We start from the raw sequence: 19,358 nt of genomic DNA, 5'->3' as shown, positions 1-19,358 counted from the left end.
CAGTAGGGTAACCAGCCTACATACAGAGGAGGATAACCAACCTACATACAGTAGGATAACCAGCCTACATACAGTGTAGGATAACCAGCCTACATACAGTAGGATAACCAGCCTACATACAGAGGAGGATAACCAGCCTACATACAGTAGGATAACCAGCCTACATACAGTGTAGGATAACCAGCCTACATACAGTGTAGGATAACCAGCCTACATACAGTAGGATAACCAGCCTACATACAGAGGAGGATAACCAGCCTACATACAGTAGGATAACCAGCCTACATACAGTGTAGGATAACCAGCCTACATACAGTAGGATAACCAGCCTACATACAGTAGGATAACCAGCCTACATACAGTAGGATAACCAGCCTACATACAGTAGGATAACCAGCCTACATACAGTAGGGTAACCAGCCTACATACAGTAGGATAACCAGCCTACATACAGTGTAGGATAACCAGCCTACATACAGTAGGATAACCAGCCTACATGCAGTAGAATAACCAGACTACATACAGTAGGATAACCAGCCTACATACAGTAGGATAACCAACCTACATACAGTAGGATAACCAGCCTACATACAGTGTAGGATAACCAGCCTACATACAGTAGGATAACCAGCCTACATACAGTGTAGGATAACCAGCCTACATACAGTAGGATAACCAGCCTACATACAGTAGGATAACCAGCCTACATACAGTAGGATAACCAGCCTACATACAGTAGGATAACCAGCCTACATACAGTAGGGTAACCAGCCTACATACAGTAGGATAACCAGCCTACATACAGTAGGATAACCAGCCTACATACAGTGGAGGATAACCAGCCTACATACAGTAGGATAACCAGCCTACATACAGTAGGGTAACCAGCCTACATACAGTAGGATAACCAGCCTACATACAGTAGGATAACCAGCCTACATACAGAGGAGGATAACCAGCCTACATACAGTAGGATAACCAGCCTACATACAGAGGAGGATAACCAGCCTACATACAGTAGGATAACCAGCCTACATACAGTAGGATAACCAGCCTACATACAGTAGGATAACCAGCCTACATACAGTAGGATAACCAGCCTACATACAGAGGAGGATAACCAGCCTACATACAGTAGGATAACCAGCCTACATACAGAGGAGGATAACCAGCCTACATACAGTAGGATAACCAGCCTACATACAGTGTAGGATAACCAGCCTACATACAGTAGGATAACCAGCCTACATACAGAGGAGGATAACCAGCCTACATACAGTAGGATAACCAGCCTACATACAGTGTAGGATAACCAGCCTACATACAGTAGGATAACCAGCCTACATACAGTAGGATAACCAGCCTACATGCAGTAGGATAACCAGCCTACATGCAGTAGGATAACCAGCCTACATGCAGTAGGATAACCAGCCTACATACAGTAGGATAACCAGCCTACATACAGTAGGATAACCAGCCTACATACAGTAGGATAACCAGCCTACATACAGTAGGATAACCAGCCTACATACAGTAGGGTAACCAGCCTACATACAGTAGGGTAACCAGCCTACATACAGTAGGATAACCAGCCTACATACAGTAGGATAACCAGCCTACATACAGTAGGATAACCAGCCTACATACAGTAGGATAACCAGCCTACATACAGTAGGATAACCAGCCTACATACAGTAGGGTAACCAGCCTACATACAGTAGGATAACCAGCCTACATACAGTAGGATAACCAGCCTACATACAGTAGGATAACCAGCCTACATACAGTAGGATAACCAGCCTACATACAGTAGGATAACCAGCCTACATACAGTAGGATAACCAGCCTACATACAGTAGGATAACCAGCCTACATACAGTAGGGTAACCAGCCTGCATACAGTAGGATAACCAGCCTACATACAGTGCATGCTGAAATCTCTGGGCGGTTTGAAGCTGCGAGTGTAGTCGGCGAGTGTAGTCGAGTGCAGCGTGGAAGTGGTTAACAGCCACGCACATCCTGTCTCTGTGATTAGTGGAACAGAAACGCTTGGGGCCGATTCATACTCCTAATTTAGATTCATGTATATATTCATATAACTAAATGCATTTGAAATTCAAAAGAAAAATGTTACTTTTCAGGATTTAGGATTTTTTTTTTAAATAGCAAAAAATTATTCAGGTTTTCAGTTCAAATATAGCAGAAATAGCTGATCTACTGATTGTCGATCGGCTATTCTTTTGCTACGACCGTAATATGCACTGTGGCCCCTCTGGAGGGAGTATATGGAAATATATATGCACTGTGGCCCCTCTGGAGGGAGTATATGGAAATATATATGCACTGTGGCCCCTCTGGAGGGAGTATATGGAAATATATATGCACTGTGGCCCCTCTGGAGGGAGTATATGGAAATATATATGCACTGTGGCCCCTCTGGAGGGAGTATATGGAAATATATATGCACTGTGGCCCCTCTGGAGGGAGTATATGGAAATATATATGCACTGTGGCCCCTCTGGAGGGAGTAATATGGAAATATATATGCACTGTGGCCCCTCTGGAGGGAGTATATGGAAATATATATGCACTGTGGCCCCTCTGGAGGGAGTAATATGGAAATATATATGCACTGTGGCCCCTCTGGAGGGAGTATATGGAAATATATATGCACTGTGGCCCCTCTGGAGGGAGTATATGGAAATATATATGCACTGTGGCCCCTCTGGAGGGAGTATATGGAAATATATATGCACTGTGGCCCCTCTGGAGGGAGTATATGGAAATATATATGCACTGTGGCCCCTCTGGAGGGAGTATATGGAAATATATATGCACTGTGGCCCCTCTGGAGGGAGTATATGGAAATATATATGCACTGTGGCCCCTCTGGAGGGAGTATATGGAAATATATATGCACTGTGGCCCCTCTGGAGGGAGTATATGCACTGTGGCCCCTCTGGAGGGAGTATATGCACTGTGGCCCCTCTGGAGGGAGTATATGGAACACTGTGGCCCCTCTGGAGGGAGTATAATGCACTGTGGCCCCTCTGGAGGGAGTATATGGAACACTGTGGCCCCTCTGGAGGGAGTATAATGCACTGTGGCCCCTCTGGAGGGAGTATATGGAACACTGTGGCCCCTCTGGAGGGAGTATAATGCACTGTGGCCCCTCTGGAGGGAGTATATGGAAATATATCGGCCCTCGCCAGCGTCAAAGTCGCCCCACACCACCACTGGTCTAGTTTGTCGTCCATATATTTAGTCTCAGTTCTTTTTATATTTAGTTTTCAGAGGAAAAAAAAAAGGCAGTTCGTTGTGGTTTTTAGTGGAGGAAGTGAACAACAACTAAACAGGATCCCTGTTTTTAGTGGAGGAAGTCAACAACAACTCAACAGGATCCCTGCGTCACCAACGATCGGCCATTTTGACAGAGCGTTGGCCGCGTCTATGAGTCATCGTGCGACAGTCAGAGTTCTGGGAAGCGCTGTGTGTGAGCGTGTGGTTACCACGGTTACCACGGTGCATGTGGTTACCATGTGTCCACAGGGCCAACGCCACATCAACCAGGTCCACTTTACCGTAACATGGTTAAAATGGTGCATTTATCCAAGACAAGGCGCTTTACATAGATTGTGCATCGCATTCACCCATTCACACACCTTTACATACATAGATTGTGCATTACATTCACCCATTCACACACCTTTACATACATAGATGGTGCATTACATTCACCCATTCACACACCTTTACATACATAGATGGTGCATTACATTCACCCATTCACACACCTTTACATACATAGATGGTGCATTACATTCACCCATTCACACACATTCACACACCTTTACATAGATGGTGCATTACATTCACCCATTCACACACATTCACACACCTTTACATAGATTGTGCATTACATTCACCCATTCACACACCTTTACATACATAGATGGTGCATTACATTCACCCATTCACACACATTCACACACCTTTACATAGATGGTGCATTACATTCACCCATTCACACACATTCACACACCTTTACATAGATGGTGCATTACATTCACCCATTCACACACCTTTACATACATAGATGGTGCATTACATTCACCCATTCACACACATTCACACACCTTTACATAGATGGTGCATTACATTCACCCATTCACACACCTTTACATACATAGATTGTGCATCACATTCACCCATTCACACACATTCACACACCTTTACATAGATTGTGCATCACATTCACCCATTCACACACGCACATTCACACACCTTTACATAGATGGTGCATTACATTCATCCATTCACACACACATTCACACACCTTTACATAGATGGTGCATTACATTCACCCATTCACACCCCTTTACATAGATGGTGCATCACATTCACCCATTCACACACCTTTACATAGATGGTGCATTACATTCACCCATTCACACCCCTTTACATAGATGGTGCATCACATTCACCCATTCACACACACACATTCACACACCACGGCAGAGGAAACCATGCAAGGCTCCAACCTGCACATCAGGAGCAATTAGGGGTTCAGAGTCTTGCTTCGACACTAACTCTGGGGGAGGAGCCCACAGGGTTCTGTTCTGCACCCCACCCCCATCAAACCATTATGGACTTCAATTGGACCATTAATCAGACCAGTGTGTGTCCAGTGGAAACCTGGTATGAATCTGATCTCAGGTCAGAATGGGTTAAACAAAGACACAAGACAGACACAAGACAGGTGTCTCCAATGTGTGAACGCAGCCCCAGTAAAGCCCCCCCCCCCCCCCCCCCCCCCTCATGACGCTGCTGCCATCTTGGAAACTAAAACATGAAAACCTTGACGTGAAAAGGTTTGGGAACCAAAACTTTTGCCTTATAGAAAAATAAAATAAAAATAAAAACGTCAATAATCACTTATTAAAGAAGAAGTTGGACTCACCCTGTTCGGTGTCGACGGACTCGTCCATCTCCTCAGCGCCGCGCGGGGAGGAGGGGGAGGAGGGGGAGGTGGGCGGGGCCACGGGTAAGGGCCTGGCGGGGCGGGGCTTGGGCACGGGCGGCGGCGTCCACTTCCTCCCCACGTACTCCACGTAGGTCCCGGGGAAGTCCCCGGTCTCCTGCGTGCTGTGGTTCAGGCCCGGCAGCCAGCCCAGCTCCTCGGGCCTCTCCTCCAGACCCGGGCTGTACCCGCCGGCGCCGGTACAGGCCCCCTCCAGGGCGCCGCGGGCCACCGTCAGGAGGTCGCCCACGCGGAGGTCCAGGTCCTCCTCGCGCTCCTTCCGGTAGTCGTACAGCGCCCGGTACTGGAAGCCCTCGGCGCTCGTTTCCATGACTATTAAACTATAGACGGACCGTCGGCCTACTTGAGAACGATGCAACTTGGGAACCTAATAATAACGGTTAACGGTTTTTTTTAACTGTCTGTCTGTCTGTCTGTCTGTCTGTCTGTCTGTCTGTCTGTCTGTCTGCCTGTCTGCCTGTCTGTCTGTGTCCCACATGGAGATCTCTGTGTCTGAAACTCTGAAGAGGGCAAACTGACCGACTGTGAAAAGTGGACTGTGTTGGATTTAGGTTTAGGCTGATTAGGCCCAACTGGTGGTAAATAACCGCACCAACGTGTGCGAACTGTGTGTGTCACCAATCAGGAGTCAATCAAGCAGTCAAGCTACGGGGGGTCAATAGGTCGTGGTACAGACAGACACGCCGTGCTCAAACAGACAGACGTACGTACGTACGAACGTACGTACACACAAAGCTGTTCCTTGGGTATGTCCAGAGGTCATTTATTTCCGCGCGCGGTTGTGGACGGTCCAGGGAATCCTCTCAGTCCTGCTGTGTGGTCGCTGCACGTCCATGGGCCCGCAGCAGCAGCAGCAGCGCCCCCTAGGGGCCAAGCCACGCCTGCAAACAGAGACAGGCCACAAGTGCATGAGCGCTCATCCCATTCTGACCCGAGATCAGATTCTAAAAATGTCTTCTATGTCAGTCGCTCTTCGATAAAAAAAATAGCAGACCTACAAGCTCATAGCGCGCCACTCGGTGGCGCGCTATGAGCTTGTAGATCTGCTATTTTTCAATAGCTAAAGCATAACATGATGCTAACACCAAAAGGGGAGATCGGCCCCAAAATGGGATGCAGTGTTGAGTTCGTTGACTAAAACTATAAGACGAAACATGTTCGTCGACTAACTTTTTTCCCACTGACGAAAACTAAAAAGGAAAACTAAATGAAAACTATAATAAGCTTTGATGATGACAACAACTATGACTAAATTAAATGTACTGACAATGTTGTAAAAACTAAAGACTAAAATGTTAGGAAGGGACTACTAGTGGACAAGAGATCCAGTATAAGTCATTTTAGACTTGGTTGCGCGACACGTTGTGAGCTTGTAGATCGGCTGTTTTCAGCAAGTGTAAAATCAGCCATTATGAATATGATGCCATCAAGGCCCGCCAAAACTTTAGTCGACTATATCAACTCTAGATTTAGTCGACTAAAACTAGACTAACACCAAATTAAAACTATTCAAGAGACTAAAACTAAGAGACTATGACTAAAACTAAAATATAAATTCGCTGCCATTTAACCTTTTCAGACCTGAGGCAGATTCTTTTTTTTTTATATATTTTTTTTTATCCCACGATTTTTGTAACCCATTTTTCACCCCTGTGTCAATCATCTAATGTGATCCTGGGCTCTACACACCCTCCACCAACCTAGTCCCCATATATGGGGGACAAGGGGAGACCAACCTAGTCCCCATATATGGGGGACAAGGGGAGACCAACCTAGTCCCCATAAATGGGGGACAAGGGGAGAGCAACCTAGTCCCCATATATGGGGGACAAGGGGAGACCAACCTAGTCCCCATATATGGGGGACAAGGGGAGACCAACCTAGTCCCCATATATGGGGGACAAGGGGAGACCAACCTAGTCCCCATATATGGGGGACAAGGGGAGACCAACCTAGTCCCCATATATGGGGGACAAGGGGAGAGCAACGGACTTAACTCATGCTTCCTTCATGCCTGAGTGTCCAAGTTGCTCCTTTACACCTGACAGGGGGGAGTTTCCCTGGTTGGACGTAGCGCGTGGAAGGAACACGTTATTCCAACCAGTTCCTTTCCCCTCCATCAGGCGCCCCGGCTGGCCAGGGGGAGGCAGTTTAGAGACCAGGATTACTGCATGTTTTTGTGAGGGTACCTACCCTACCCTAGACCTGAGGCAGATTCTAAAAAAAATAAAAAATAAAAAAAGTCTTCTAAATCATGACAGTTTTCAGAAAACGTCCCTATGTTTCTATGTCAGTGGTGCTCACAGGGTTAAAACCCTATGTTTCTATGTCAGCGGTGCTCAAACTATTTCATGTCAATGACCCCTATACAATTATCTGTATTCCCCCCCCCCCCCCCCCCCATCTGAAAATATGTTGAATATATATTCAAAGATTTTTTTCCCCAAAAATACAGCTCATAGATCTGCAATTATGCAACAGCTGCTAAAGTATGACACAATGCTTCAACATTTTAACAACACAAATCTAAGACATAACAATGTTCTGGTCACAGCAGGATAAGAAGATAGTTATATTAACTTACAAGACAGTTTATCATGTTCTTCTGTGTGTTTTTAACCATTTGCATTTTTTTTTACCATTTTTATTGTTTTCAGAAAATGAGTGCATTGTTGATTCCACTATATATATTCCACTGCATTCCGAACTGCACTGCACTGCACTGGACTGCACTGGACTGCACTGCACTGCACTGGACTGCACTGGACTGGACTGCACTGCACTGGACTGCACTGCACTGCACTGGACTGCACTCCACTGCACTGGACTGCACTGGACTGCACTGGACTGCACTGCACTGCACTGCACTGCACTGCACTGGACTCCACTGCACTGCACTGCACTGGATTGGACTGCACTGCACTGTACTGTACTGTACTGCACTGGACTGCACTGGACTGCACTGGTTCCCACAGTGGGGTCACTTAGGTCACATAACACTTAGGGGTCACTTAGGAATGTAGAATTTTTAGGAACTTGAATGTTTACTTTGTAAACACAAACGTTGCAGACAGAAGTTTGTAAACACAAACGTTGCAGACAGAAGTTTGTAAACACAAACGTTGCAGACAGAAGTTTGTAAACACAAACGTTGAAGACAGAAGTTTGTAAACACAATCGTTGAAGACAGAAGTTTGTAAACACAAACTTAGGGGTCACTTAGGTCACATAGGGGTCTGAGTGGTTCCATTTGTACTGAACATTGTCCCAGAGATAGAAATTAAATGCCATTAAATGGGTGGGTCCACCAAACTGGGGGTCCTTGAAATTAAACGAATCACTGCTAGAGCCGTAAATACATATCTTCTCTTATGAGTTATGAGGGTCCCTGGCAAGATCTCTTGAAATGGGGGCTGATTAATAATCCATTTGGGGGTCCTTGACATGAAAAGGTTTGAGAACCACTCTACTGTACTGTACAATAATATTGTGACGAATACACGGTCCCTTTCCAGTGAACAATATGTTAATAATAAATACTACTTTAATAATGAATACATTCACAACGAAAAGTTGGCTTAAATGTGAGTGTTTCTTTCTAGCAGACAGAAGATAAAAAAAACTATACTTTCTACACAGTCTAGCCCTACAAGCAGAACCCAATGGTACTGAAGTTTCTGACATTTTGAGACCCAGACCATGCACATCCACATTTCAGAAAAGCTTTACGGTTAGGGTTCCGAGAGGGGCTATACACACACAGTCCAAACTGTTTTCTTTTTTTAAGTATTAGATAAAATAAAATATATATATATAATTATAAGTAACATCAACAACAACGCTTCAGTTGGCTAGGTTTAGCCTACTAGCCCTAGGTCTGAACAGGCTAGCGACAGAGTAGCAGCCCCACAAGCAGAACCCAAATGGTAGTAAAGTTTCTGACATTTTTAAGACTTTATACCGCTTAAAGTCCAAATTTTTAAAGCTTTATGGAGGGTTCCTCCGAGAGGGGGGGCTAGCGACAGTGCAAAACAAACACACAAACAGTGGGGGGGGGGGGCGCGGTGCGCGACACCGTCCCGCGACGAACGAACCACAAACAAACAGTTTTTACTCACACGCTTCATGGATGGAAGAAAGGAAAAAAAAACTCCCCCTTTTCTTTCTCTCTTCTCTAAAAAAACAAACTTGGTTTCAGCCGCCGAACAATGTTCCAGAACCCGACCCGTGGACGGACGTCCGGACCGGAACCAGCCTGGGGTCACTTTGAGACGCTGGAGTGGAAGGTTGAAGTTTGGGAGTTTTAAAAAAAAGGTTTTAAATTAGTTGTTTTCTTCTAAAACTATAGTTGCATCGAAGTTAACGGAACCATCTCTCAGCTCGAGCGCGGTGTTGCCAGGTTGTGTGAGAAAGCAAGCAGGTCTATGAAAACAAGCCCAAAAAGACGAGCACTTCGCCCTGCGTTGTGAGCTTTGTTGTAGCTCTGCTATTTTCAACATTTATTAACAGATTGGAGAATTACAGTACATTTCAAGAACAACTCAATACAAAGACTGTTAAACTGTGAGTGGACGGACGACACCATAAAGCATTACACGTGTTTACAAGAGGCAAGAGGGTCCACCTTAATTGTTCAATTCCGTAGGTGCCATTTGAGAGCGGTTTTGAAGGAGTCAAGGGATTTGCATGTCTTAATGACCCGCAACTACAAAATTAATAATAATAGCAACTTTACATGGAAAAAACAATCCCAGAGTCGCTTATAAGAAGCGGACATGGCAACACTGCTCGAGCGACGACAGGAAAGCAAAGCTAATGTTTTGGAACAGGGGGAGGGGCTGCAGCGCGGCACACATTGGCTCGCCACGGCTGTCAGTCGAGCTGCGTCACACCCCCCCCCTCCCTGCCCTGAAGAAGTTACATAAAAACTGACAGTTAGTCAAACGTTCATGTTTTCATGTGTGACTGTGTGTGTCACAGAGAGACATCATTTATATGATGAATTCCTGTTCTGTTCTTTAACTACATAGAAGTGTCTATTTGTTTGTCTCTAAATGTTTTGATGAATTGAACAATGTGGACCCTGTTGTAAACAAGTGTAAGGCTTAATTGGGTCGTCCACTCACAGTTAACAGTCTTTGTATTGAGTTTGTGCTTGAAATGTACTGTAATTCTGCAAACTGTTAATAAAGATTTCAATCAATCAATCAAACAGGGAGAGAGAAAGAGGTTGGAGAGAGAGACTGAGAGAGAGAGAGACATAGAGATAAAGAGAGAGAGAGAGAGAGAGAGAGAGAGAGAGAGAGAGAGAGAGAGAGAGAGAGAGAGAGAGAGAAAGAGGTTGGGGAAATGGGGAGAGAAAGAGACATATAGAGAGAGAGAGACAGAGAGAGAGAGAGAGGGTACATCAAAGACGGCTACAAACATACTAAAAATATAGTTTGAAATCATGATGACTAATAACGGAAAAACGACTCCCATACTAGGCCTTGTTGTTATAGGCTGAAGAACAACAATGTACAGCACAGCACAGCACAGCACAGCACAGTACAACACAGCACAGTACAGTACAGTACAACACAGCACAGTACAGTACAGCACGATACAGCACAGCACAGTACAGTACCTGTTATTTACAGCTATAGGTATGTAGTGGGGCGAGGTGGAAAAGGGGTGACCATACCTGTCACCGCCTCAATGACCTTACGGCTAAATGATGTAATGCAGATAGCATGTTATGTAGACAGATCAGGTCAATATTGATTTAGCCTTTTAGCCTTTTTCGTGTATTTGATGTAATATTATTACCGTGTGTTGTTCTGGCTTATACTGTAAATCTCTCTGGATTGAGAGCATCCGATTGTAAATTGTAAATTGTTAATACATGATATTGTTTGGAAAGCACTGACCTTCACATTAACAAGCTTTCCAGCTCCCAGTAGGATGCATTAGTCATACTTCTGGTCTGTAATTATATGTGGTGGTGGAAAAAGTACTCAAAATGTTTCACTTTTCGCAATATGGAAATACTCTGAAAATCTACACAAACAGCTGAATATAGGAAGGGCTAGTAGTGCTCCTAAAAATAATAATAATAATACAATGTAATCGACATTATAATCTCAGAAAGCTTCACAGTGGTAGTCAATAAATGGTCGTTTAGAGAGGAGACACTGCCCCCCAGTGGCACACAGGAGAGACTGCAGTTATTGTCAAGATAGTGGATTGCATTATGCTTTTCCAGTTAACAATTTTTCTTTTTGTCTGTGAATGTGTGTGTGTGTGTGTGTGTGTGTGTGTGTGTGTGTGTGTGTGTGTGTGTGTGTGTGTGAGAGAGAGAGAGAGAGAGGTGCAAGGCCTAGCCATTTTTTTCCTAATATCGAAAATCATGAAAAACAACATACAAAAACCATGAACTGTATGTCGTTTTTTTTTCATGATTTTCATCTGCTTTCAAATTTGAGAAATGTATAATGGGAGACAATTAATGGCTGGTTATGGCATGTCAAAAAAATCACCTAGAAACTCCATTCACACTTTATAATACAGACACATGCTGGGACGTTTGGATTTTAAATGTTTTGTATTTTCTGAGTTCTTTAACTTTAAACACCCAATGCATTCTCAATGGCAACAAACACAAACATTGACACGTTAGACTTATGACTGTTAGACATGGTGCTAAGATATATGAGTTATGGAACCAAGATATTATTCAAATAATTAATTTTATTTGTATTGCACTTTTCATTCACAGGAAATCCCAGAGAGCTATCTTAAAATATCTTAAAATGTATAATAAAAACAAAAGCAGGGTTTAAAATGTCAAGAAGAAACTACACAACGATTTAAGGCCTTCAGAAACATTAAACATTTTTTTAAGTTGTGAGTTATGGAGCGAAGTTAATTATTTTATTAATGGAATTAAGTTAGGAGCTATAAAACAGGTGTGTTCTGAGCTATGAACCAGTGTGTTCTGAGCTATGAACCAGTGTGTGTTCTGAGCTATGAAACCAGGTGGTTTGAGCTATGATGATTATGTTGTTAGATATGGAATTAAGTTAGGAGATAAATTATTATTTATGGAACCAAGTTTTGAGTTGTGGAGATAATTTTATAGAATGAATGAATGAATGAATGAATGAAGGAATGAATGAAGGAATGAATGGTTTCATTTTGGTCTAAAGCCTCAATAAACTCGTTAAACTAATTAAGAATTATAAGTCATAGGCCCTTCATTTTTCAGGAAATTAAAAATATAAATGTTAAACGATGCAATACTGCCTCATCAAAGTTGGTGTTGTGACATTAGAATGACGGACACACACACACACACACGCCGCTAGGGGGCGCTGTTGGGAGCACGGTTGGTGGGGGTGACGGCCGACACGTCGCTCAGGCCCAGCACCCGGCACTCGGTCTTCAGACAGGCACAGCTGTGCACGCGGGGGTAGAAGTGCGTGCGCGTCGCACCGCCCGGACACGCCAGCTGCACGGAGAGCTGAGACGTAGTCACCTCCTGGCAGCAGGAACACGAACGCTTCACCGTCTGCAGCGTCATGGAGTATCTGCAGACGAGAGGAGAGAGAGAGACACAGGTTAGACTTCAGACGAACTTCAGACGAGAGGAGAGAGAGACACAGGTTAGACTTCAGACGAGAGGAGAGAGACACAGGTTAGACTGCAGCTGCATGTTTCTGTGTGGAGTTTTCATGTTCTCCCCGTGTCCCCTAGGGTAGGTACCCTCACATGTTCTCCATGTGTCCCCTATAGGGTAGATACCCTCACATGTTCTCCCCGTGTCCCCTAGGGTAGGTACCCTCACATGTTCTCCCCGTGTCCCCTAGGGTAGATACCCTCACATGTTCTCCCCGTGTCCCCTAGGGTAGATACCCTCACATGTTCTCCCCGTGTCCCCTATAGGGTACACACTAAACCCAAGCGTTTAGGTTATAAACTGTTTTAAACACATAATTTTGTAACACTTTTTAAACGTGTCACAGTGTTTAGTATAAACAGAAGAACATGTTTAATCGCCTGTAACACTTTTTAAACACATAAACGTGTTTAGTTTTTACAATCAAAGTCAGTCATATAGGTGTTTAGAATTTGAACACTAGGTGTTCTCGTGAGGTGTTTGAGTGAACTCGTGTTCTACTGTATTGTATGAATATTAATAAACACTTGGCATTTTATTATTACACACATGGTGTTTAGGTTTAAACGCGTCACATGTTCCAGGGATTTACAGTGTAGGTACCCTCACATGTTCTCCCCGTGTCCCCTAGGGTAGGTACCCTCACATGTTCTCCTCGTGTCCCCTATAGGGTAGGTACCCTCACATGTTCTCCCTGTGTCCCCTATAGGGTAGGTACCCTCACATGTTCTCCCCGTGTCCCCTATAGGGTAGGTACCCTCACATGTTCTCCCCGTGTCCCCTATAGGGTAGGTACCCTCACATGTTCTCCCCGTGTCCCCTAGGGTAGATACCCTCACATGTTCTCCCCGTGTCCCCTAGGGTAGGTACCCTCACATGTTCTCCCCGTGTCCCCTAGGGTAGGTACCCTCACATGTTCTCCCCGTGTCCCATATAGGGTAGGTACCCTCACATGTTCTCCCTGTGTCCCCCAGGGCCCTCCACAGGAAGTGACATCATCTAAACGTCCATATATGGATGAGTACTTACGAGGCGTAGTTGCTACAGGCGCCTCCACAGGAAGTGACATCATCTTTACTTACGAGGCGTATAGTTGCTACAGGCGCCTCCACAGGAAGTGACATCATCTTTACTTACGAGGCGTAGTTGCTACAGGTGCCTCCACAGGAAGTGACGTTGACCGGCTGTGGGGAGCGACAGCCGCCGTCCGCCAGGTGAAGCTCGGTACGGATGACGTCACAGGGACGGTCCCGCTTTACGCCTGTAGGGGGCGACAGGTTTCATTTTCACCAGTGCTGTTTTTCCGTCGACTAAAACCAAGTCGAAAAAAATGTCCGTCGACCGCCTTTTTCCACTGACGGAAACTAAACGGAAACTAAATTAAAACTAAGCTATGACGACTAAAACTGAGACTAAATATATTGACAATTTCGTCAACAGATAAAAACTAGACTAAAATGTTAGGAAGGGACTATAGTGGACAAGAGATCCAGTATAAGTCATTTTACACTTGGTTGCATGCTGAAAATAGACGATCTACAAGCTCACAACGCGTCGCGCCGCGGCACGTTGTGTGCTTGTACACACTAAACCCAAGCGTTTAGGTTATAAACTGTTTTAAACACATAATTTGTAACACTTTTTAAACGTGTCACACTGTTTAGTATAAACAGAAGAACATGTTTAATCGCCTGTAACACTTTTTAAACACATAAACGTGTTTAGTTTTTACAATCAAAGTCAGTCATGTAGGTGTTTAGAATTTGAACACTAGGTGTTCTCGTGAGGTGTTTGAGTGAACTCGTGTTCTACTGTATTGTATGAATATTAATAAACACATTTTATTATTACACACATGGTGTTTAGGTTTAAACGCGTCACATGTTCCAGGGATTTACAGTGTAGTGTTAAAACAGTCATTATGACGGCATCAAGGCCCGCCAAAATACATTTTAGTCGACTAAATCAACTGTAGATTTTGTCCATGAGCCAGAGCTCCAAAATTGGAACATTAATTATGAATTGAGTTTATAGCAAAACCATTAGCTATATTAGATTGTTATCACCAGGAAACTTCCCCAATTGAGTACTTACACGAAGACAATGATTTATTGGAGCTCTGGCTCATGGACTAAGGACCAGTCTGGAGGTCTGGCTCATGGACTAAGGACCAGTCTGGAGGTCTGGCTCATGGACTAAGGACCAGTCTGGAGGTCTGGCTCATGGACTAAGAACCAGTCTGGAGGTCTGGCTCATGGACTAAGAACCAGTCTGGAGGTCTGGCTCATGGACTAAGAACCAGTCTGGAGGTCTGGCTCATGGACTAAGGACCAGTCTGGAGGTCTGGCTCATGGACTAAGAACCAGTCTGGAGCTCTGGCTCATGGACTAAGAACCAGTCTGGAGGTCTGGCTCATGGACTAAGGACCAGTCTGGAGCTCTGGCTCATGGACTAAGAACCAAACAGAACCGAACCGGTTCCCATTGGGAACCGACCGGTGGAACTGGGGTCTCTGTGTAGATTGAAACAGTGGAACAAACTGTTCTGGAACTTTGTTCCATTTGTTTAATTGTAAAATAGACGAAGGTATAAAATGATTGACAGACTTACAAGAAGGACAGCAGCCGTCAGCAGCCATGGTTTCAGTTCCCTGGAAAACACAGAGAGAAGATTAAAAAATACAATTTAGTCGACCGAATCACCTGTAGATTTAGTTGACTAAAATGTGTGTGCGTGCGTGCATGCTTGCGCGCTGTGTGTGTGTGTGTGTGTGTGTGTGTGTGTGTGTGTGTGTGTGTGTGTGTGTGTGTGTGTGTGCGTTGCTGCTTACAGGAACACACTGCGCGGGGTCGTACTCCGGACAGACGGTCTTGGTCTCCAAGGTGATGAACTGCTTCCCGATCTTCACACACTCGTAGGTGACACAGCCGTCCCCTCTAGGAGACCAGATGACATCGGGCTGCACGCACACACACACACACACACACACACACACACACACACACACACACACACACACACACACACAGTGAGATAAAAGGTTAAAAAAGCTCAAAGCCAGATGAAAGAGTACAGAAGGAGGTCTTAAGGTGGTTGCACGCACTGGACGCGTTTGGTTTTTCTTCGGAAAACCCGATGGAGAAACGTCGCTAAATGTCTGACAAACACGCTCTGTGTGCCTAAAGGGACCTTTAAACTGTGTTAAAGGTGGAGTGAGGCTGCAAGTCTGAGGTGGCCTGGGAGTTTATTCCAGGCCGTTGGGCCAGAGAAGCAGAAAGCTGCTTCACCATATTTCTTAAACGTGCCATTTTTAGGGGCTTTTCAAGCAGGCCAGTACGATGCCTGCGAGGGCGTGCACTGGCCATATATGGAGCGTGTCTCGAGTGGACACTAGGGTGCGATGAGGTCAGATCAACATATGGAATGTCAGAACAGGTCGGTCAGCTCCATATATGGAGATCTAAGGGTGGCGGCGGTGGCAGTGTCTTGTCTTGAGTGTACAGGGTTTGATGAGGGCCCAGGTAGGGCCGGGCCTTATAATTCTAAATTATAAAATGATCGCAATGTTAAGGTCAACTTTGTAAAGTCAACTTTCTTTTTAGGAAATTGTTTCCGGTTCATGGCTTTCAGAGTAAAAGCGCTCAGACAACTCCGGCACCCCAGAGCTCCTATTTTGAAGCACTCCCGGCACTGATTGTGTTAGTTAAAGGAGTGTGTGGTATTGTGTTGTGTGTAACTAACCTTAAAGGAGTGTGTTGTTGTGTTGTGTTGTGTGTAACTAACCTTAAAGGAGTGTGTGGTGTTGTGTTGTGTGTGTAACTAACCTTAAAGGAGTGTGTTGTGTTGTGTTGTGTTATGTGTAACTAACCTTAAAGGAGTGTGTTGTGTTGTGTTGTGTTATGTGTAACTAACCTTAAAGGAGTGTGTTGTGTTGTGTTGTGTTGTGTTATGTGTAACTAACCTTAAAGGAGTGTGTTGTGTTGTGTGTTGTGTGTGTGTGTGTGTGTGTGTAACTAACCTTAAAGGAGTGTGTGGTATTGTGTTGTGTTGTGTTATGTGTAACTAACCTTAAAGGAGTGTGTTGTGTTGTGTGTTGTGTTGTGTTGTGTTGTGTGTAACTAACCTTAAAGGAGTGTGTTGTGTTGTGTGTTGTGTTGTGTTGTGTTGTGTGTAACTAACCTTAAAGGAGTGTGTGGTGTTGTGTGTGTGTGTGTGTGTGTGTGTGTGTGTGTGTGTAACTAACCTTAAAGGAGTGTGTTGTGTTGTGTGTTGTGTGTGTGTAACTAACCTTAAAGGAGTGTGTGGTATTGTGTTGTGTTGTGTTATGTGTAACTAACCTTAAAGGAGTGTGTTGTGTTGTGTGTGTGTGTGTGTAACTAACCTTAAAGGAGTGTGTTGTGTTGTGTTGTGTTGTGTGTGTGTGTGTGTGTGTAACTAACCTTAAAGGAGTGTGTTGTGTTGTGTGTGTGTGTGTGTGTGTGTGTGTGTGTGTGTGTAACTAACCTTAAAGGAGTGTGTTGTGTTGTGTTGTGTTGTGTGTGTGTGTGTGTAACTAACCTTAAAGGAGTGTGTTGTGTTGTGTTGTGTTGTGTTTTGTGTGTGTGTGTGTGTGTGTGTAACTAACCTTAAAGGAGTGTGTTGTGTTGTGTGTGTGTGTGTGTGTAACTAACCTTAAAGGAGTGTGTTGTGTTGTGTGTAACTAACCTTAAAGGAGTGTGTTGTGTTGTGTGTAACTAACCTTAAAGGAGTGTGTTGTGTTGTGTTGTGTTGTGTGTGTGTGTGTGTGTGTAACTAACCTTAAAGGAGTGTGTTGTGTTGTGTGTAACTAACCTTAAAGGAGTGTGTTGTGTTGTGTGTAACTAACCTTAAAGGAGTGTGTTGTGTTGTGTGTAACTAACCTTAAAGGAGTGTGTTGTGTTGTGTTGTGTTGTGTTGTGTGTGTGTGTGTGTGTGTAACTAACCTTAAAGGAGTGTGTTGTGTTGTGTGTGTGTGTGTGTGTGTGTGTGTGTAACTAACCTTAAAGGAGTGTGTTGTGTTGTGTGTAACTAACCTTAAAGGAGTGTGTTGTGTTGTGTTGTGTTGTGTTGTGTGTGTGTGTGTGTAACTAACCTTAAAGGAGTGTGTTGTGTTGTGTTGTGTTGTGTGTGTGTGTAACTAACCTTAAAGGAGTGTGTTGTGTTGTGTTGTGTTGTGTTGTGTGTGTAACTAACCTTAAAGGAGTGTGTTGTGTTGTGTTGTGTTGTGTTGTGTGTGTGTGTGTGTAACTAACCTTAAAGGAGTGTGTTGTGTTGTGTGTAACTAACCTTAAAGAAGTGTGTTGTGTTGTGTTGTGTGTGTGTGTGTGTAACTAACCTTAAAGGAGTGTGTTGTGTTGTGTGTAACTAACCTTAAAGGAGTGTGTTGTGTTGTGTTGTGTTGTGTTGTGTGTGTGTGTAACTAACCTTAAAGGAGTGTGTTGTGTTGTGTTGTGTGTGTGTGTGTGTGTAACTAACCTTAAAGGAGTGTGTTGTGTTGTGTGTAACTAACCTTAAAGAAGTGTGTTGTGTTGTGTTGTGTGTAACTAACCTTAAAGGAGTGTGTTGTGTTGTGTGTAACTAACCTTAAAGGAGTGTGTTGTGTTGTGTGTAACTAACCTTAAAGGAGTGTGTTGTGTTGTCGTGTTGCATCACCACACAGCTGGTTTGGACACAACTTCCACAGCACTGTCCAGAAACGGCCCGGTACTCATAACTCTGTGCACACACACACACACACACACACACACACACACACACACACACACACACACACACACACACACACACACACACACACACACAATGGGTTAAAGGAAAAACAAACGACAAATATGCCTTAATACATTATAATTATTGCGAATGCAGTGAGCACTTACTATGAGACCTAGCAGATCATGTCTGTCTGTGTGTCTGTCTGTCTGTCTGTGTGTGTGTGTGTGTGTGTGTGTGTGTGTGTGTGTGTGCGCGTGTGTGTGTCTGTCCCGCATAACCATATAAGGAGTCCCCAAAGCAGCTATACGTCCAAATATGGAGTGTGTTGCATCAATCACAAACAAATCACTCAGCTCCATATATGGGCACAAAAGGGGCCAGGTCAGGTCTTATTAATGCTATCTCAAAACCATAGTCACGTACAGGTCTGAGACAGTGTGCGTGCGTGCGTGCGTGTGTGTGTGTGCGTGCGTGCGTGCGTGCGTGTGTGTGTGTGCGTGCGTGCGTGCGTGCGGTCTTACCAGCGGGCAGTGTGTGTCGCAGGGGGACAGCTCACATTGCACCTTGTGCAGCCCGGTGCGGGGGTCCACGTGAGGGCCACACGTGCACTGTTCACATGCACGCACGGGCACCGAGTCCCCCACCTGGTGTCAGAGGAATCATGGACGGTTAGTATGTTTATTGCGCTTCTTCCAAGTGATCAAAGCGCTTTACAACGGTCGACTGAAACTGGACTGACAGTAAAATATTTCAGATGACTGAAATGTCATTCAAACGACTCACTGTTAATTAACCCATTCTGACCGGGCACCCATTTTGGTGTTGGCATCATGTTATGCTTTAGCTATTGAAAAATAGCAGATCTACAAGCTCGTATCGCGCCACCGAGTGGCGCGATACGAGCTTGTAGGTCTGCTATTTTTGAAAAGT

The 19,358-nt window shown here is 44.6% G+C and overlaps 2 protein-coding genes across 2 annotated transcripts in view; both read right to left on the bottom strand.

The window, feature by feature from the left end:
* Window positions 1–9,412, bottom strand: part of LOC308317085 (phosphatidylinositol 3-kinase regulatory subunit alpha-like) — a gene marked incomplete at its 3' end in the record, with an annotated part of 35,514 nt that extends 26,102 nt beyond the window's left edge. Inside the window, exons 1-2 of the mRNA XM_080765876.1 lie at window positions 9,160–9,412; window positions 4,961–5,922 (exon numbers count right to left, since the gene is read on the bottom strand). Of these exons, the coding sequence (XP_080622002.1) occupies window positions 4,961–5,351 (391 nt within the window). The 5' untranslated portion in view covers window positions 5,352–5,922; window positions 9,160–9,412. The remainder of the gene's footprint in view (window positions 1–4,960; window positions 5,923–9,159) is intronic.
* Window positions 9,413–11,715: 2,303 nt separating this feature from the next.
* The window catches only part of LOC308317409 (intestinal mucin-like protein), a 31,120-nt gene continuing 23,477 nt past the window's right edge, over window positions 11,716–19,358 (bottom strand). Inside the window, exons 14-19 of the mRNA XM_080766387.1 lie at window positions 18,950–19,072; window positions 18,333–18,431; window positions 15,529–15,657; window positions 15,309–15,348; window positions 13,836–13,959; window positions 11,716–12,609 (exon numbers count right to left, since the gene is read on the bottom strand). Of these exons, the coding sequence (XP_080622513.1) occupies window positions 12,384–12,609; window positions 13,836–13,959; window positions 15,309–15,348; window positions 15,529–15,657; window positions 18,333–18,431; window positions 18,950–19,072 (741 nt within the window). The 3' untranslated portion in view covers window positions 11,716–12,383. The remainder of the gene's footprint in view (window positions 12,610–13,835; window positions 13,960–15,308; window positions 15,349–15,528; window positions 15,658–18,332; window positions 18,432–18,949; window positions 19,073–19,358) is intronic.

This window comes from Protomyctophum bolini, assembly GCF_963924005.1.
Source record: "Protomyctophum bolini genome assembly, chromosome: 6".
Lineage (NCBI taxonomy): Eukaryota > Metazoa > Chordata > Actinopteri > Myctophiformes > Myctophidae > Protomyctophum > Protomyctophum bolini.
Note: the sequence above shows the minus strand (reverse complement) of the source record. Positions and strands in the feature narration are given on the sequence as shown.